We start from the raw sequence: 22,357 nt of genomic DNA, 5'->3' as shown, positions 1-22,357 counted from the left end.
ATTCATAACTTCTCATTCTACGTGGACGTTTATCAAACGGTAAAGAGTTATTTTTGAGGATTATTATTATTATTATTATTATTATTATTATTATTATTGAAAGAAATTGCTGCATCAGCTGCATTGATCTTGCATAGAGTCTTCTCTATTTTCCTTGTAACAGTAGCTGATGTAGCAGTTTCTTTCAATAGCACTTGCTTGAAAGAGGGACTGTTACCAATATTATTATTATTATTATTATTATTATTATTATTATTATTATTATTATTATTATTATTATTATTATTATTATTATTATATTATTATTATATGAAAGAGGACTATTACCAATATTATTATTATTATTATTATTATTATTATTATTATTATTATTATTATTATTATTATTATTATTATTATTATTATTATTATTATTATTATTATTATTATTATTATTATTATTATTATTTATTATTATTATTATTATTATTCAGAAGGTGAACCCTATTCATATGGAACAAGCCCACCATAGGGGCCATCGACTTGAAATTCAAGCTTCCAAACAATATGATGTTCATCAGAAAGAAGTAACAGAAGGTAATGCGAAATGCAGAAAGAAGAGATCACTTATTTAAAAACCTAAGTTAAATCAATAAATAAACAGGTGAAAACTTTAAGTAAACGATTAAAACACAGACGGAAGGAAGCGAGAAAATAAGCGCATGAATTCCAGGAACACGTTTGTAGTTTTAGTGCGGCGCGATGTAGTTTATTTCCCCCCTCTGAAAATTCGTGCAACACTTTTCTGGGGAGGCGGCGTTTCCAGAGTCCACTCTTAAGCCGCGGGGACTCGATATCATCCCTGATGTCTAGCTCGGCAATCTATCTAGATTTTTTGACTGAAGGGGGGAAACCTCCCTCCGATTCTTCACCATCTGATGACCATTACGTCGCTGCTGCTGCCGCTGCTGCTTCTCTTGTCCGTCTTCTGTCTGTCTGTCTGTCAGTCTGTCTGTGTGTTTGTCTGTTGGATCGGCGTGACGTGTTGATAAGGGCGTTTTTGTTTGTGGAGTGTGATGTTTTGAGTGATGGGCGGATACTACGGCTGAGACACTGGTATGGTGGTGCGTGCCATCTCTCTCTCTCTCTCTCTCTCTCTCTCTCTCTCTCACACTCTCACACACACACACACACACACACACACACACACACTCCCCAGGAACGTTGGAAGTTTTACATCGTTAGAGTCTGTATAAAGGTTCTTAGTCTAAACGTCATTTTGTATAAAGGTTCTTAGTCTAAATGTCATTTTTGTAAAGAACAATAGTGTTCTTGAGATTTTAATATACAATATCTGTTTTACTAACTACGTCTCTCGATATATATATATATATATATATATATATATATATATATATATATATTTATATAAAATATATATATACGATATATTATATATATAAATGTATATATACATATACGATCTATTATATATATATATATATATATATATATATATATATATATATATATATATATATATATATATATATATGAATTTGACTGCTTTTGTGTTGGTAGTAAGCGGTTTTATCAGGCCACTGTTACCCTAGGAAGTGCCAATGGTTTGGTTGCCTAATGCACTGTAACCCAAGATAGATATTTCGTCAGGAAAGGGGTTGTGGACCCTTTGGGTGGGGAAATTCTCCTTAAGTAACAGGTGAATTCCGTAACTTGAAGCCAACGGCAGTCACTTTCTCACACGTAGAGAAAGTCGGGAATTAATAGCATTATCGTTGCTCTCGTGCCTTCGTGGTGTGAGTTACCAGATATAGGGGGGAGGGCCGGGGACTTGCAGAATCGTTCCCCTTTTTTTTTTAACTGTAAAAATCATAAATGTAAACGAGGTCTGAATTTGCATGGTTATTGTACATATGAGAATCCATGTACTGCAGTTCAGATGATGACTGTCATTTCTTATAACGACAGTCACTCCGTGAAGGGAAATGGCTTGATGTTAAAAATATTACTTGAATATATACATATGCATACTATATATATATATATATATACTATATATATATATATATTATACTATGTAAATGTGTATGTATGTATATTTATATATATATATATATATATATATATATATATATATATATACTATATATATATTTTATATTTGTATTGTAAATATATATAAATATTCATATATATTTTTATGTATGTATATATACATATATATATAAATATATATATGTATATATATTATATATATATATATATTATATATATATATATATATATATATATATATATATATATATATATATATATATATATATATATATATATATATTATTGGTAAACGTTATGAAGCGGATCCAATGGAGATAATAATTGGAGAAACCCTATCAGGATTTGCAACTAGTGTTTCATTTTTCTCTGCGGTGCATCTGCATATATTCATATCTTGTTCTGATGGTTTGAAGCATGCTTGTTTATATATATATATATATATATATATATATATATATATATATATATATATATATATATATATATATATATATATATATATATATATATATATATATATATATATATATATATATATATATATATATATATATATATATAAATATTTGAGTATTTCTCTTGATGGGTTTTAAATGGCTGCAGATATCAGGCCGTCAGTTCCTGTGCGCGTACATAGTCATGAGACTAGTTTTTAGTTTTCTGTGATAGAAAACTATTGTGCCGGCTTTGTCTGTCCGTCCGCACTTTATTCTGTCCGCAATTTTTTCTGTCCGCACTTTTTCTGTTCGCCCTCAGATCTTAAAAACTACTGAGACTAGAGGGCTGCAAATTGGTAGGTTAGTCATCCACCCTCCAATCATCAAACCTACCAAATTGCAGTCCTCTAGCCTCAGTAGTTTTTATTTGATTTAAGGTTAAATTTAGCCATAAAAGTGCTCGTGGCAACGATATAGGATAGGCCACCACCTGCCCGTGGTTGAAGATTCATAGGCCTCTGCTCATACAGCATTATACCGAGACCACCGAAAGATGGATCTATTTTCGGTGACCGTGATAATACGCTGTACAGAAAACTCGATGGCGCTGAAGAAATTTCGGCACATATTTTACTTGTTTCTGATTTGTGCTTATTTTGATACCAGAGGACAGTTTTAACTTCGCCTTATAGTAAACTCGCTCTTCTGAGTAATAGAGTCATATTTGCCCAGGTTGATGTTGAAGAAGCCTACTGCCGGAACTTTAGATACCACTACAACTGCATGTTTAGGGTGCCATAATTAGAATATATTAAAAGATATAAGAATAACGAGAAATATCCGTAAAGCAATAAACAAAATGAACTTTTTAATTTTGTTTCCATGTATGTAAATGTTGTATATTCGCTATTTATAGTTAATAAAATGAATATTAGAAAAATCTCTTGGTAAATATATGTCAGTTTTTTCATATATTTTTCTTGCCAGTCCGAAGTGTCGCAAGATATTTTTCATGAATAGTGTCATCTTCTTAGGGAATTTTATTGATTTTGTTTCTCTATCACCTCATATGTTATTTGCCCGTGAATATGTTGACAGAGGCTTCATGCGAATTATTATCTTCATGACGACTTGTCATTATCCGCCTAAGTATATCTATGCTTCGTAGTAACCTTATAATAGTTAATGTCACGTTCACAAAGGTATGTTGAATCATGATTGTAGCATTCTATTTCTCAGCTTGTCTGAATTGCCCGAAGATTATCTGTAAGTTGGCGAACGATTCATTGATTTCTGTCGTAATAAGTTATTTAATTGTGATATTTGTTCTGCGGTTTTTATCGGTTGAAGATTAATAAAAGATAATTATATTCTTTAATACGGCAGCCATTCATTGATATTTTCACAGTAACGCGTAGTGTCCCATGTGTCATTCACAAAGTCTCTTCACCTGCATCGATGTTTGGGTTTTTTCAGTTGGATATTTCAAGGCCACGAGAACAGGTATCGATGAGACCTGGCAGATATAATAAGTGGTCTTGTCGGGGTGATAGAATTTCAGGAAGAAATCTCTCCCGAGTTAACGATTTGTTGCCATGCAAACCAATTCTCCCTTTACAGGGATGATGGTTTTCAAGGTTGGAATCTTGATATTTGGTTATATATTTTTAGCATAGTTTTCATACTAATGAATGATAAAGGGCAAGGTTGCCAAGTTTGACTTTTGAAGGTTAGACTAGGTAACCAAAAAGTAAAAGATTAAGGTCAGACTTCACATTGAGTAACTACTTACAGAAGTGAGTGTCCCCTGTCATGGCGGAAAACATAAGCTTATTTTATAAGGAAGTACATGGAAATAGAAAGGCTAATGAACTAAGGGATCTTGGAATAAAAGATATAAGTGGAAGGATGATGTCTGAAAAAAACAAAGAACGAGTTGATGGAGTGAATTTAAAAAAAAAAAACTGTTGAATGTGAGAGAGTGCAATTTGTTGGTCGGAGAGTAGAAAGACCGTACTTGAGATATTGCAGTGAAGCTCTAGAAGTTCAATTGAAGACCTTATCAGGGTATGTAAGGTAGGTATGGATAAGAGATAGGTTTCAAAGAAATGGGTGATGTGTGTAAGTTTTCCTTAGCACAATGTTGAGGTTGAGGGAGGTTACTGCAAAAATCTCAGGGGGCTATAACATTACTCAGAATACCTGGGGAGATGTTTGGTATAATTTGGACTGAGGTTGGTAGATGTTATAAGAAATGATATATGAGAATCGTAGTGGATTTAGGCAAGTGATAGGTTTGAGGCTCGTGTTCATTACGAAAAGTGAAGAGTCTGAAAGTAAAGAAGGAAAGTTTTGTTGTGCAATATAGAGTTGTAATATGGAGTGGTTAAACGTTTCAATGATGTAATGCCATGTTCTAAACTAAAGTATGTAGGGTGGGGAGTGACAGGTTTCGTTTAAAAGTTATTTGAGAACGGGTTTATTTTGTTTCCAAGCTATTTAATATCTTTATAGATGACATAACGCAGATTTCAGAGAAGTGGCATTCAGTATATGTACAGAGCAGTGGTAAGAAAATAGATCATGAATGGAGTGTGAAATGGCTCGTGAAAGAGGTTAACTAAAGCGAAGAAAATTAGAGTTTTTTTTAAAGTTCCAAAGTGTTTACAAAAGAAAACAAGTAAAAATGTGCCGAAGTTTCTTCGGCGCAATCTAGTTTTCTGTTCAGTCACTACAGCATATAATCAAGGCCACCGCTATCTTTTGGTGGTCTCCGTATAATGCTGTATGAGCCACGGCCCGGTGATGGCCTATCCTATACCGTTGCCAGAAGAACGATCATGGCTAACTTTAACCTTAAATAAAACAAAAACTACTGACGCTAGAGGGCTGCAATTTGGTATGTTTGATGATTGGAGGATGGATGATCAACATACCGATTTGCAGCCCTCTAGCCTCAGTAATTTTTAAGATCTGATGGCGGACAGAAAAAGTGCGGGCAGAAAAAAGTGCGGACGGACAGACAAAGCCGGTACAATAGTTTTCTTTTACAGAAAACTAAAAGTCTAAATCGAATTTGTGGTAGAGTAAATGTTATAAACTATTGTAGGATGAAACAGAGGCGAATCTTAGATTAGGTGCAGCCAGGTATGTACGGCATGTATGCAAAAGATTCGGAAGATAAGTGTCAGTTTAGCTAAAATTGGATTGCTGAAGGGATTGTTGAACCACCTTCCCTTTAGGGAAGTGAAATGTGGACGTTGAATTTGAATAAACTAGGGAAGGTTGAATTCGCTGAGATGAATTATTTCTGTATCTGATGTGGGTTAAGAAAGACGGAAGGGGTGAGAAATTTGGAAATACTTTAAAAGTGCTAAAAATGGTCTCTTAGGAGTGAAGTTAGTTTGGTCATGTGGGGGAATGGAAGTCGATAGGGAGATGATTCAGTCATGTGGAGAGAAGAGAGAGCGATTGGTTGGTAAAAAACGGGTATAATTCATAAGCGTTGGGAGGAACGAGGGAAAGAGGACGTAGAAAGTGCTGGATAGATCGGTTTTAGATGAAAGAATACGTGAATCAGCATTGTAGGTACGAATGGAGCAATGTCCGCTGTCATTTTTCCGAAGTCAACCTTATTTATATATATATATATATATATATATATATATATATATATATATATATATATATATATATATATATATATATATGTATATATACATATTATATATATACTATATATATATTATATATTATATATATATATATATATATACATATATATATATATATATATATATATATATATATATATATATATATATATATATATATATATATATATATATATATATATGTGTGTGTGTGTGTGTGTGTGTGTGGAAATGAACGCATGGGAAAGAGTTACAGATATATATATATATATATATATATATATATATATATATATATATATATATATATATATATATATATATATATATATATATATATATATATATATATATATATAAGATCCATGTTGCTCTCAGGGTTTTGTGCAGTATTCAGAATAATAGCCCTCTCCTGTTAGCAAGCCCTTTAATAGACTGCAGAACAAGGCAAAATAAGAGCACTGAATGAAAGAGCGAGGAGCTCTTAGGAGGGTCTGATCCTGCGCGATTTTGTAGATGGTGCAACAAGATATCTGGCAGCCAGTGACATGGGGTCGTAGCTTGGCAGGGCCAGTAGGCTTCAGGGCAGGCGATGTCAGTCAGTCTCCCGTTAGCTTTCGTGGGAACGGGACACAAACTTCCCACCTCCTGCATCCGCCCCACGTGGAATCGCTTGTTCTCCCCCTCCTAGATGCCAGTTTGTGTTCGCTCCGAGCCGTTCGGGATTCGCGGAATAAGGCATGTCGCCTCGAATGATAGTGGCGGCTTGAGAGCCTCGGTCAAACATGTTTTTGACAGATAGAGCTCGTTTTGATCGCACGTGATTTGCGATAATGTAATTTGTACGGCGCGAGGTCGTGGTGATGATGAGAATGAGTTGACTCTTCGGAACCTTTCGGGAGGCGTTGCGTAAAGAGAAAGAGAGAGAGAGAGAGAGATAGAGAGAGAAAACAGTATATTCTAGATATTGCAGTGCTTTCGTTCTGCATTTCACTGAAAATTAACTCCCCCTCCCCCCCAAAAAAAGGAATAAAATAAACATCATTGAGCGTCAGATTATTTGCATTTGACGTAACTGAAATATTCCATTTCATGTCAAGTGGTGGTGTCGATCCTTTTCGAAGAATCCTATTTTCTCGCCTCCAGTCCTTCGTAGTCCCATTCCAAGGCCCCACGAAAAGTCCTCCAGAATGAAGAGGATAATCCAACAGATTACCCACCTGCCAGGAGTCCTAGGGATCCTTCTGATATTGGTGGATGTGGCTGGTAAGGATCCAATTTGAGTATCCTTTTCGTTCTCAAGTTTTCGCTTTTGTGACAAAGAGATTCTGACTCTTTCTCTTGGAATGAGAAAATTGATGTTATTCTTATTATGGTTTTATCTCTTTTTTTTTAATCTGATTTTTAAGTAACCTTTTCGTTCTCCTGTTGTGGTTTTTGTGATAAAGAAATTTTGACTTTCTCTGGGGATGAGAAGATTAATGTTATTCTTACTGTCGTTTTTACCTCGTTTTTCTGAATTTTCTCTATAGTTATCATTCATTCAGTTAACTTTTTGCCATCACTAAATGTTTTTCTGGTATGTGTTAAGAATATAGCTTTCTGACTTTTTTGTCATAAATAAAAAGGGTAATGAGAATATTAATGAGTAATATTAATGATGATGATGATTATAATTCAGAGGATGATAATTCCTGGCTTTTTAAATAATGATATACCATAAAAAAGTCAACAGTATATTTTAATATTTTGGGCTCTCAGTTTGATTGTATAGTGCTGGACATCAATATAATGATGAATTGTCATCAATAGGATTACTTTTAACACCATATTTTTTTCCCAAACGTAAAAACACGCATAGTATGGAGATAGATTTATCATTAAAAACTGCCCCACACTTTTTTAATAGTAATCTTGCCCGAAACTATATTGTAGATCAACACCATTTCACGAACAAATTTGAAATCCTTTATGAATTAGTGCATTGTATATGTTTGGCTTTTATTTGTGAAGTTCGTTTTACTGAACGAATCCTTGCGAAGAGATCTGAAGCTTTATAGTTTGCGACCTGTATTTTTCTGTAGGGTCTTAATAGGATTTTGAAAATATTGAGTTTATCGAAAGAAAAAATTCCCTGTCTTTAGATATTTAAAGAATGAATGATTATAATGTTGAGTTGAGGTTGAGGGTAATAAAAGAATAATTATTTAGTTTATACTAATGAAAAACTATTCTCAATGTGAATGTTTTTAAAAAACCTTAATTTTCGTTTACCGCTGAATAACTTTTGCAGTTTATTGCGTGATTTATATAATTATTTAAAAAATGTTGAAATACCTTTTTTTTTTTATGTTGGGACGTAATTAGAGTGTAATAGTTTTATCATTTAGTTTATAAAAACTGATTATTTTAAAGTTCGTTTTGAAAACCAATAATTTCCATTTGCTGCTGAATTGCAGTAATTAGGATTTTGAATTTGATGTATGACTTTTTAAGTTAATATTTAAAAAAAATGAGTTAACTTTCGCAAAGTAGTATTACAAAATGTTAATTCATTTTTTATAGATGATTTACTTAAGAGGAATTTTATGCACGTAGGTAGTTAAATAAAACAATGCCGTTTCTCAGATAAATAAAGCTCGCAATTTAAAAAAATTTATTTGTGAAAACAAGAGAAGATATTGCTAACAAAAGTTTGCTGGACTACGTTTCTGGTATGAAGAGTTGTTCAAATTACCCAGCTGATTGCGAAGTATTTTTTTTTATTATGAAGCTGGATAATAAACGTCAATTTCCTTTTGCTGCCTAATAACATTTGTAATTCTGAACGTAATTTATGGGAATGTTGACGCCATGATTTTGATAGAATGTCTTTCTTAGTGGGTGATGATTAAAGGCCACATTCCGGTTAGGTGGTAATCATTTGCATGTGAGGTGGATTCGCTATTATAGCTTTTATTTTTATGTATTGTGCAATGCTGTGTAATTTGTGTGAATGAAGCAATTTTTAGTTTCAGGGGATTCGTTATGATTATTACAATCATAATGAATATTGTATGTTTTGTGTGAATGAAGCAATTTTTAGTTTCAGGGGATTCGTTATGATTATTGTAAACATAATGAATATTGCATGTTTTGTGTGAATGAAGCAATTTTTAGTTTTGTATGTTTTGTGTGAATGAAGCAATTTTTAGTTTCAGGGAATTCGTTATGATTATTATAATCATAATGAATGCTGTGTAATTTGTGTGAATGAAGCAATTTTTAGTTTCGGGGGATTCATTATGATTATTATAACCATAACGAATTCTGCATGTTTTGTGTGAATGAAGCAATTTTTAGCTTCGGGATTCGTTATGATGATTATTATAATCATAATGAATTCTGTATGTTTTGTGTGAATGAAGCAGTTTTTAGTTTCAGGGGATTCGTTATGATTATTATAGTCATAATGATTTCTGTATGTTATCTGTGAATGAAGCAATTTTTAGTTTTGTATGTTTTGTGTGAATGAAGCAATTTTTATTTTCGGGAATTCATTATGATTATTATAATCATAATGAATTCTGTATGTTTTGTGTGAATGAAGCAGATTTTAGTTTCAGGGGATTCATGATTGTTATAATCATAATAAATTCTGTATGTTTTGTGTGAATGGAGCAATTTTTAGTTTCGGGCGATTCATTATGATGATTATTATAATCATGATGAATTCTGTATGTTTTGTGTGAATGAAGCAGATTTTAGTTTCAGGAGATTCATTATGATTATTATAATCATAATGAATATTGTATGTTTTGTATGAATGGAGCAATTTTTAATTTCGGGCGATTCATTATGATGATTATTATAATCATAATGAATATTGTATGTTTTGTGTGAATGAAGCAGATTTTAGTTTCGGGGGATTCCTTATGATTATTATAATCATAATGAATTCTGTATGTTTCGTGTGAATGAAGCAATTTTTAGTTTCAGGAGATTCATTATGATTATTATAATCATAATGAACTCTGTATGTCTTGTGTGAATGAAGCAATTTTTAGTTTCAGGGGATTCATTATGATCATTATAATCATAATGAACTCTCTATGTTTTGTGTGAATGAAGCAATTTTTAGTTTCGGGGATTCATTACGATCATTATAATCATAATGAATTCTGTATGTTTTGTGTGAATGAAGCAACTTTAACTTCAGGGGATTCACATAAATATTATATATAGGTATGTAGTATTATGCATTCTGTGTATTTTGTGTAAATGAAGCAATTTTTAGTCTCAGGGGATTCATTATGATTATTATAATTATGTATTATGGAATTCTGTACGCTTTGTGTGAATGAAGCAATTCGTAGTTTCAGGGGATTCATATGTATTTTATATTTATGTATTATGCAATGCTATGTATTTTGCGTGAATGAAGCAATTTTTAGTTTTAGGGGATTCATATGAATATTATATACATGTATTATGCAGTGCTATGTATTCTGTGTGAATGAACGGCAAGTTTTAATTTCATATACGTCCTTTTGATGTCAAGGCAGTTTAGACGTCCTGACATCTTTTAATTTGCATGTAATACTGGGTTCCATTTCGATCAAACTATCGAAGGCTATGAGAGCATTTCACTTCAGTCAAAAAAAAAAAAAAAAAATTGTATATATATAGTATAAAAGAAATTTCACTGCCCTTAAACCCCTTACGAAAAAAAAAACAAAATAATCAGCCCCGAGCCTAATTGACAAATTCAGTCATCGAAACAAAAACACGAGATTGAAATTCCGAAGATAAATATCACGTCCCGTTATAAGAATGTCGAGTTACGTCCCGAGTAGGTTAGAAGGCTCTGAAGTGGAGGTCCAATACTTACGTTAGAGAGATGTCAAATGAGGATCGGCGCAGTTCGCTGAATAATTATCTAAACGTCATCGTCATCTGCTGCTCCGAGGTAATATTTGCCGAGTGTTTGATCTGGAATTGTGATCGATGGCGAGATACTTGACCCTTTTATTTTTAACAGTTTCTCTCTCTCTCTCTCTCTCTCTCTCTCTCTCTCTCTCTCTCTCTCTCTCTCTCTCTCTCTCTCTAAATCTTCAGCTGGAAACTCTTACGGACAAATTCAACAGACAATAAACCCAATAGGGCTCCAAAGGGAAATCTCTCTCTCTCTCTCTCTCTCTCTCTCTCTCTCTCTCTCTCTCTCTCTCTCTCTCTCTCTCTCTCTCCAGCGCCTGGTGCCGTTTTTGCCTAGGGCTAAAATTGAATCTGGGTGAAATATAGAACTTAACCACTCCACTCTGCCTGAACCTACATATGAGTATCATAATATCGTGAAAAATTAGACTTTATCCATTAACAATAATTATTTAATTGTCATGTATATGTATTCTTGATTGGTGGGACGTAATTAATTCACTGACACAATGCAATTTTATTTTTATGGCAATAGTTTTCAATTTCGCCTGTTTCGTATAGAAATTAAAACTTCCACATTTTGAAAATTATGTTTAGATGAGCTTTGAATGTTTTCGATGTAGCGTTGTGTTGGAAACAGGTGATTTACAGGTTTGGCTTTCTTTTTCATTTCGTGGTTCGTTAATATTTACATATTTTTTTTTATATAATCCTCTTCGTATTGATGCGGTAATTATGATAATTAATACTGACGGTTTTATGAATATCTTTAGTATTATGATGATACTGATTACTTATTATGGTTATTAAATATGTGCCTGGTAATCGCTTGAAGAGGTTACATGATGGGGTTTCTTCCTGTGTGTTCTGGTAATAACGATGATAATAAAAATTGTCAGTAATGTTTTGTTAACACAAATAAATATATGGAAAATCACTTCTCTGAGGTTAATGTTGGTAAGAGTAACTATCAATATTTTATTAGTTTTATCAAACTTTTATTCAAGAGAGAGAGAGAGAGAGAGAGAGAGAGAGAGAGAGAGAGAGAGAGAGAGAGAGAGAGAGAGTGGGGTGGTGGAGAATTTGGGCAAGATAACTACAGAGATACGAGGGTTGAGAGAGAGAGAGAGAGAGAGAGAGAGAGAGAGAGAGAGAGAGAGAGAGAGAGAGAGAATTTGAACAAGATAACTACAGAGATGCGAGTTTTGTATATATATATATATATATATATATATATATATATATATAGAGAGAGAGAGAGAGAGAGAGAGAGAGAGAGAGAACATTTGGACAAAATAACCACAGAGATGTGAGGGTTGAATAGAGAGAGAGAGAGAGAGAGAGAGAGAGAGAGAGAGAGAATTTGGACAGAAATGCGAGGGTTGTAGTTCTATTGGAGTCAGGGAAAAGAATTTCGGTCTTCATAGGTCATGGTTGGGGATGCTTAACTAAGGTATCTGCTTGATATTGGTTTCCTGGGAAAAAATCCGATAATGTAACACGAAATGAAGTTCAAAGGTTAATTACTTCTACTGCATATTTGTTATTTTAATTTTGTCAGAATCTTATTAGCAAACTTTGCTGACACGACATACTAGTTCACTGAAATCATTCACACAATTTATATGCTTCTATTTTTGTTTTGGATGCAACAGAGCAGAGCCGATTGCCGTGTTTAGTGAAAGGGGATACTGCAGTAAAAATCGAATTTAACAAAGTAAAAGAAAGCAAAAAGAAATGTGTTTATTGGGATACTGTAGTAAAGACTGAATTTAACAAAGTAAAAAAACAAGCAAAAGGAAAAATGTGAAATTTGTTAATATGAAAATGTCAAGTTCTTATTTTGCATTCTTAGTTTATCAGCAGATACTTTTTTCTTTCAATTTACCATTCATAACCTCCAACGTTCATCTTGCCTTAATCACTCTTTCATCATGCCTCATTCATTTTTTCCTTATTTTTGTATTTATTCATCTTGACTCATTCTTTCATTTGCCTTGATTCATGCATTCGTTATTCTCTATTTTACTATTCTTTCATCTTGACTCACTCCGTCATTCACCTATATTCATGCATTCGTTCATATCTGCTCTCACAGTCTTTCACCCCGTGGCATACATTCATTCATCGTCACTCATACATTCATGCCTCTCCACTCATTTATTCATCCGTCCTCACTGGCACAATCATTCATCGTGACTCATTTGTTGATTCTTCTCCGCTCGTTCCTTTTATTCATCTTGACCGATTCGGTCATTCATCTTGCCTTGAGAGATCACTCGTTCATCTCGTCTCATAATTCATCCGTATTCACTCATATATTCATACCTCCCCGCTCATTTATTCATCCGTCCTCACTCACTCAAGCAGTCATCCATTTATTCTTCTCCGCTCGTACCTTTTATTCATCTTGACTGATTCGGTCATTCATCTCTCCTTGGGAGATCAAAGCCGCCATCTGCCACCGGACCTGACCACTTGTTGCCGATCTCGATCACAGACCTCCTCTGTAAGCTTATCCTGAAAACGTCTGTTTTGATTTCCAGACACACCGCCACAATAAACGATTAGCCAAGGCTGTTCCGGAAGTCGCTGTTAATGGGACACGGAGTGTGTGTGTGTGTGTGTGTTTGTGTGTGTGCATTCTGAGGGTGGGCTGATTTGCTTGGCGATTGTGCTGGCTGTGTTTGTGGGCTCTTTGCATTCAGATATTTTTGATGGTTGGGCTGATACACACATGTATAAATAAATATATATATGTATATATATTGGTTTTAGCTGTATATTTTTGTACTACAATATTATGTATATATATACATTTATGTATATATATATACATTAATGATGTATATATACATATATATATATATATTGATATATATATATATATATATATATATATATATATATATATATATATATATATATATATATATTTAAAATAATATACATACATACATACAAACACACACATATGTAATGTATATTATATATATATATATTTATATAATTTACTGGCCATTATGGCTGCGTCCTGGGACAATCATTGCCTTCATGTGGCGTATCTCACATCCTTGTATTATTTTCCAACTGATGTTTGAAGTGTCTTCGTGACCTATTCGCCATTACGAAAAGGTTCGTAGCCTTTATATGTGTGCCACTGCATCGCGTTAATTTTTTCCGCAGATCTGTATTGAATCTGGTTGTGACGAAACAGCGCTCTACCCGTGATCGTATGACGTGATATGGATGAATGGGTGTGAATCTAATCGAACTGGGGGATTTATTTGTAAGTGCTTGACGATTGATTGACCGAGTTTTATTGAATGGTGTCACTACTATAATTATTGGTAAAAAAATTCCTGTTGGTGGTTTATTGATTTCTATGAAGCGAAAAATGAAGGTTTTAGGTCAGTGACTCCAGTTTATGAAGACGAGGAAAAGGCTGTCAGGAGAAGGTATACTCTGGACTTTATGAATTAAAAGATAATTGTTTGACAAAGGGAGAAGAGATTTCTGTATAACGTGGGCAACAAAAAGCCGGAGATATGATTTTGTTTTATTGGACGTAGATGTTTTGAGCCATGGATGAAATAATCAGTGAGTTGCTTGGATGTGTGTACCATTATTCTAGCAGTATATTTGCATAACTAGTGACATTTGTAGAATTATAGAACAATTCTTTTAATATCACGAGTTTTTGATATTAAAAAGCACACACACATATATTATTATATATATATATATATATATATATATATATATATATATATATATATATATATATATATATATATATATATATATATATATATATATATATATCCTGTATGATTCTTCAGTTTAGATGGGGTTACTATATCCTTGTCCATTTCAAACCTGGTTGCCATCTACCACATACGACAAATTATTAGGTAAACAGTGCAAAAATTCAGTCAGCATTGGCAAAAATGTTTACAGTGGGATGTGCCTAATTCATTTCTCCTCTCCCGGGAATCAAACTCGTGTTCTGCCGGTTGTGTGCGTCGACATCCCTATGTAATATTTGCGGTAATGCGAATCCTGACGTCAGCAGAATGCCTTAGGAAGAAGTGCTGAAATATTTTGCTCAAGTATTGCGGTTACTTAATACGGCTTGTTAAAGTGCATTTCTTTGCTTCAGCCGTAATCACTATTCTTGGTTACATCAAGAAATGAAATCTCAGAAGGGGAATACTGCTTAATGGCTTCATTATGAAGCCGACCGCAGGGGAGTGCATTTCGTAACTCCCAGATCGAAGCAACACAGATTATTGATTTGCTGGGACTTATTGATATTAAGACAACGGGACCGATATATCAGGTAAAAGGTTAAGATACTGCAGGTAAGACCATAAAGACCTCCATAAGAATTATAAACAGGTAAACAGCCTCGGGGCTTGACAACGTATTCTGGCACATTATACTCAGGCAAAGTTTTTGAAAAAGATTTCTCAACATATTACAGCTACGCATATTTAATACAGTGTGCAAAAGCTCGGAATTTCAGAAGTTAATTGGGTTTTCACGGTACCCGAACTTTCAAAGCGAGCCGTAAAACACATTATATTTAACTGCAGACAGGTTGTCGCATCCCGTCAGTTTTGCTTACGAGTTAACTCGCCGAGAATAGTGAGCTGGACGTTATCAAGCCTGAATAATTTCGGTCCATTGATGACACTCCGCACGAGTGAACTTTAGCAGTCTCACGCATGCGTTGTGTGACTCCTTGTGTATTTGGTTTGGCTTGCGTGTTCTGTGTGCCCGGTGTCTTTTTGTAATTGAAAGTGTTACGTATACTTCATTCCGAAAAATCTCCATATAGCGATCTCACGCATCCTGATGACTCCTTATGTGTTTGTTTTGGATTGCATACTGTCTATGTCCATTGTCCGTTTTAGTTTTATGTAAAAGAGAACTATTGTGCCGGCTTTGTCTGTCCGTCCGCACTTTTTCTGTCCGCCCTCAGATCTTAAAAACCACTGAGGCCAGAGGGCTGCATATTGGTATGTTGATCATCCACCCTCCAGTCATCAAACTTACCAAATTGCAACCCTCTAGCCTTAGTAGTTTTTATTTTATTCAAGGTTAAAGTTAGCCATAATCGTGCTCCTGGCAACGATATAGGATAGGCCACCACCAGGCCGTGGTTAAAGTTTCATGGGTCGCGGGTTATGTAGCATTATACCGAGACCACCGAAAGATGGATCTGTTTTCGGTGGGCTTGGTTATACGCTGTACAGAACTCTCGATTGCGCCGAAGAAACTTCGGCGCATTGTTAACTTGTTTTTAATTGGAAATGCTACATATATTTAATTTCGAAAAATCTCCATATAGCAATCTCACTGTATTAGTTTTGGCCTGTGTGTTTTGTGTGTCCAAAGTCTTTCTGTATTTAAATTGCTATGTAACAAACACCCCCTCCGCCCCTCGGCAAATAAAAGCTCCTCCTATAATTTTTTTTTTTTTAGAAATCTTACTTTGCGACATCTGATGCTCAGGCTGAGTTATGGTAGACATCGTTTGTTATGTCCATTGTTCACGCCATCCAAAAGTTGCATTTTGCTCTGTATCTTGGCGAAGGCCAATCCTCCTCTTTGTTTCAGGATTGCCGTAGATCCAATGACAAAGTTTGGCAGTTGAAACCAGATCGAAAGGGAGTTTTACTGCTTTATTTCAAGATTAAGGGAGGAACTTCACGACTTGCCTTTGCAGTTCAAAGTTTTTGAGATGTTGGCTCGTTTTTCTTCCTTTCTTTACGCTTTGGTTCGGTTTTATATCTCCCCCCCCCCTTCCTTTCTCCTCTCTCTCTCTCCTCTCTCTCTCTCTCTCTCTCTCTCTCTCTCTCTCTCTCTCTCTCCGGATAGGCCTTTATGCCACTAGGTTGGAAGGCAGTAAATAAAAGGAATTGCCCCGGCAAGATAAAGTTTTATCTTTTATGTGTTTTTATACGCATGAAAGACGTATTTTTAGTTTCCAGACGAAAAGCTCGAAATTTGTATTATTGTATACAAGCTTTCCTTTAAAATCTTCCTGCGTCTCTTGCCTTATCAGATATCACGGGAACCTCACAGAATTCAAGCCATCCTTTTGTACAGTTTAAAAAAACATTATCTGCGACAATAATCAAAATGAGAAAATAGTGCTGTTTGCGTTTTCTTCAACGTGAATTGACTGATTTTTGTATTTCATACCTCAAAAATAAGTTTTATTTATTTCTAGGCATGCTCATAAATGAGTGTATGCAAATGTTGTGAACGCTATATCACACACATACACTGAGAGAGAGAGAGAGAGAGAGAGAGAGAGAGAGAGAGAGAGAGAACGTACTTTTTATACACAGCACAGCTAGCCGACCTCCGCGAGTGGCGATGTTGTCAAAAATCGAAGCGTGTTCGTTGTTTGTACGACGAATCTCTTTATAGGCTTTTCAATCACAGCGTTGTTGAGATTTTTCCCCCAATGGGCGTATTTAAGGCGATTAACCTTTGACAGGAGGTGTTCCCCGGGCTCATCGATATAGTTGCCAATTTTTAAGCTTTTTCTTTGTTGTTTGTCAGGGACGCGAGCCGGATTATTTTCTTGTCCTCTTCTGTGCTTGCGTTTTTGGTTTTTTGTGCTCTCTACTGCGCTTGCTCTCTGTTTTTTTTTATTGTGCCTGCTTGCTTGTTTTTTCGTTCGTCGTTCTGTGTCTAAATTACAGTACTGGCAATGAAAAAACTCGCAGCTAGAATTTTTTTTTTTTTTTTTAATTGAGATGATTCCAGCTATGTCGCAGACGCGTGGCTATACATAACTTCTTTTCCTTTACATTTACGGAACTTCATTGCACGTCTTGGTCATTTTTCAATAGCATCCTTTGTCGAATTAACAAAACTGTCTGGTTGTCCACTTGTCACCTTTTCTTCATCATGTATCTTCTTCCATTCACATTTTTTATTTACACGGTTTGGAGCTCGTTACCCTGTCAACAGCTATTACCTAAGTAAGCGTTTTTTCAGTATTTCTCTGATGGTGCTATGATCTTGCTAAATATCTTCATCTTATTTGTCATCAGTACTGAAATAAATCCATAGGAGGCTATAGTTTACCCTCCTTTGTGTGTGTGTGTGTGTGTGTGTCTCGCTTACCTTGTCATCGCCACTCCTACATGCTAGTGCACGATTGAAAGAATTTCATTCATATTTGTTTATCTGACATTTTCAAATACCACATCCCGTCTCTTGGTGGGCAGTTAGTTCTACCTCACTCCTGAGCCCTGTGTGTTTATTCATTATTCTCTTATTTTTTGTCTCAGTCAAGTAGATTATGTGTTTGGTATGTTTTAGTTTTCTGCCCGATTTTTAGCTGAATTTTGTATAATCGTGTGATTTTGTTTTTTTGAAAAGCTTATCAGAATTGGACCTCGTGACTGGTTACAAGTGACTGGATTTTGTGAGAGATAAGAAAGTCACTTTTAGGGAGTAAGGATCCTCTGAGGGTGTATTGCTCTGCCTTGGAAGAGGTCTTCAAATGCTTTTGTTTCTTATGTATCAATTTCCACCAAACCTTTTGTTTCATTGCAAAAAACAGTAGCCAATTGCTTCTGTCTTACAAAATTTCTCTGTACGAAAATATAATAGAAATACCATTTGTTCTGGTTTTAGAGACATAAAAACAAAGGGTCTCTTTGGAAAATTTCTCCAGAACACAAATTTGTCTTAAGACAATAATTTTTGTCATAAAAATAATGCATGGCTTTTTGCCCTGTAACTTTTACCCTTTGGTTCTGCTTTTCTCCCAGAACACCTAAGTTTTGAGTGCGACCAATTTCATAATAAAAAATTTTATTTTTTTTACAACAACGGCAGTCTGCTGGTGATGAACTTCACGATTAGAATTGCCGTCTTCCAGCCGGGGCTCCTTAGGGGAGTAGTGCCGTCAGTGCACCTCATGCGATGCACTGTAGGCATTACTTAAGGTTCTTTGCAGCGTGCCTCCGGCCCTTAGCTGCAACCCGTTCCATTCCTTTTACTGTACCTCCTTTCATATTCTCTTTCTTCCGTCTTACTCTCCTTAACCTTCTCCTAACAATTGATTCATAGTGCAACTGCAAGGTTTTCCTCCTGTTACACCTTTCAAATCTTTTACTGTCAGTTTCCGTTTCAGCGCTGAATGATCTCATAGGTCCCAGCGCTTGACCTTTGGCGTAAATTCTATATTGAATTCAGTTCAATCCTTCCAGCCCAGGGCCAACTATATTAGTATGCAGAATGAAATTACCTGGATCCCAGCTTCTGAAATGTACCTGTTGTTTCCAGGTTGTGATCTGGCGTTTCTGCTCTCTTATACTATCGTCACTTTTGAGCGATAATAATGGTCCTCTCCGTTGCCAGCTTTCTAATTTTCCTATTCCTTTAGTCTTTGCTGTTTTTCGTCTCGTCCTTCCCTTTATCCAGTGCCTCTATCGTCCCTCGTCGCCTCTCTTGTAATTGTGTCCCGTTTTTGAGTTTTAAACTATTGTGTTAATTTCATTTCCTTGAATATTTTTTTTCTTTCATTTCTGAACTCTTTTTCCATACAGAAATGACCAAATGTTTATTTTTACTTAAAAGATCACACACACATATATATATATATGTATATGTATTTTTAATTTTTGATTGTAATGTGATTATATACAGTTTATGTATGTTTATTTGTGTATTTATTTGTGTATATGTATGCATGTATTTTTTATATGTAGGATCATGATTATATATATATATGTAATATATATATAATCATGATCATGTATATATTTTTATATATATTTATATATATATATATATATATATTATAATATATATATATATATATATATATATATATATATATATATATATATATATATATAATCATAGTCTTACTAGAAAAATAAAAATACATACATACATACATACATAAATAAATATATATATATATATATATATATATATATATATATATATATATATATATATATATATATATATATATATATATATATATATATATATATATACATACACATATACATGTACACAAATAAACATACATAAACTGACATTTCAAGTCCCGTACTTCTCATTCCGCCAGGTATTTTCCCTGCACGAATATTCCACTTACGAAGAGTTTTTTTCTCCTTGGAAATAGTTTTTTCGTGTTTACTTCAAAGCTCAACCGATGACTTTTATTTACTTCTCTGTAGGCAAATAGAAATAAAAACATTTCATTCTGTGACAGACGTAACGTAGAAAAGAGGAAAATGTCCAGCAAATGTATTTAGCTTCGATCGTGACGTGGAGGCCACTTGTTCAAGTCAGTCAAGGATAACATGTGACACTTATGTATTTACAAGTGTTGCAACAACTGCACCCCACTGCCTCCGGGTTTGAAGAGAATCCTTGGAAATGTTTTGATACAGCGGCGAGTTGGCTTAGGTATCCAGACTCTCTCTCTCTCTCTCTCTCTCGGAAGGTTAAATTTTGCAAAGAAGGTGACTCTCTCTCTCTCTCTCTCTCTCTCTCTTTCAAGACTAAGTTTTTTTACTGAAGTTGACTAATCTCTCTCACTCTCTTTCTGAAGGCTAAATTTTGTAAAGAAGTTGACTAATCTCTCTCTCTCTCTCTCTCTCTCTCTCTCTCTCTCTCTCTCTCTCTCTCTCTCTCTCTCTCTCTCTCGGAAGGCTAAATTTTGTAAAGAAGTTGACTAATCTCTCTCTCTCTCTCTCTCTCTCTCTCTCTCTCTCTCTCTCTCTCTCTCTCTCTCTCTCTCTCTCTCTCTCTCTGATGCTAAAAACATGTTAAATTATGTAAAGCTGACAAATCTCTGTCTCTCTCTCTCTCTCTCTCTCTCTCTCTCTCTCTCTCTCTCTCTCTCTCTCTCTCTCTCTCTCTCTCTCTGAAGCTATACACATGTTAAATTTGGGAAAGCTAAACACGTGTTAAGAAATGTTGTAAAGGAGTTAATGATTCTCTCTCTCTCTCTCTCTCTCTCTCTCTCTCTCTGCCCTTAACTTATGGAACTGTCTCTGTCGTTGCATCTCTACCATCGCAGTTGAACCAGTATACAATTTTTAATCGTAAGTTAGACAAGATATCAGAAATCTTGACGGCTCCGGATTAACCATCGTGCAAGACAATGCAACGTAAGGCGCTATTCTAACTCGATATGACGCCTTGTATTAATTTGTAAGTCAGATATGACGTCAGTACTCTCAGTAACTGCTGTTGGTGATGTCACTTTTCACAAAGGAGGGCCTCGATGAGGTAAAACTTCTCCCCCTGAGGGGTGGAGTAAGTCTAGACTTAAGTCTCTCTTAGGGAAGTAAAATTGATGGTGAAATATATATATATATATATATATATATATATATATATATATATATATATATATATATATATATATATATATATATATATATATATAAGTGTAATGGAGTAACTATCATCTTACATTTCATTATTTTCCTCAGGGATCTCTCGGCAAGATTTTGTTTTATGAATTACGTGTTGTATTTGAGTCATCGGTATCTTTACTTCCATTCCGTATCCAATCTTCAATTCTCGCTGTCCAACCACTCCAACTCCTTTTCAATGTGTACAGCACTTAATGACTGAAAGTGCCTCAGTTCTTGGCTTCAAGCCGAATTTTCACAAATTAATCACTCATACAATATTGTTTTCTGAGATATTTTAATTCACCAAAAGGGTGCCTGGTTGTTACTGTTGGTAAAAAAATTTCAAGAAATGGTAATTAGTGCTGTTATTATTATTAAGAAATAACTTCCGATCTAGAACGACCTTGAAGGATTTAGATAAATAGTCGTATCATGGATGCATTTTGTACTGTCAGGAATTTTGCTTTAGTAGTTAGATGATATTCAACACAGTTTGAGTAATTATGACATTTTTCAATCCTTTCGGAAGCTGTATCATCCCAAGAAAGCAATGGAGAAAAGTCAGGCTGGTTTTCATATGCCTTAAGGCTGTCCGTAAATGTGGTAAAGTGAATTAAGGGTATAGGAGGTCTGGTGTGTACTCACGTACTCGGAACAGCCAACCAAGACGACCTTTGTTGGCATGCTAGGTCATTACATCTTGTGCGTTCGCTTAGAAGTTCATTTTCCCCGTATTTAATTCTATGAAATATATCGTTTTGTGAACTTGATGCCCAGAATAACTGATCATTGTATTTCTGTAATTTGAAATATTCAGAGACAACGAGTCCAGGTTCAAGGAAAAATTGTACAGTTTTGAGGAAATTTCTCCCTCGCA

The 22,357-nt window shown here is 34.5% G+C and overlaps 1 protein-coding gene across 4 annotated transcripts in view; it reads left to right on the top strand.

The window, feature by feature from the left end:
- Positions 1-22,357, top strand: part of LOC136828285 (carbonic anhydrase-related protein 10-like) — a 455,301-nt gene that overhangs the window by 46,608 nt on the left and 386,336 nt on the right. The window contains exon 1 of one of the 4 annotated variants that reach the window (XM_067086161.1): positions 6,750-7,414. The exons of 2 other annotated variants lie outside the window; for them this stretch is intronic. In XM_067086161.1, coding sequence (XP_066942262.1) covers positions 7,339-7,414 — 76 coding nt within the window. In that variant the 5' untranslated portion in view covers positions 6,750-7,338. Of the gene's footprint in view, positions 1-6,749; positions 7,415-22,357 lie in introns of those variants that run through there. One more of the 4 variants, XM_067086159.1, reaches the window with a different exon arrangement.

This window comes from Macrobrachium rosenbergii, chromosome 42 (assembly GCF_040412425.1).
Source record: "Macrobrachium rosenbergii isolate ZJJX-2024 chromosome 42, ASM4041242v1, whole genome shotgun sequence".
Taxonomy (NCBI): domain Eukaryota; kingdom Metazoa; phylum Arthropoda; class Malacostraca; order Decapoda; family Palaemonidae; genus Macrobrachium; species Macrobrachium rosenbergii.
Note: the sequence above shows the minus strand (reverse complement) of the source record. Positions and strands in the feature narration are given on the sequence as shown.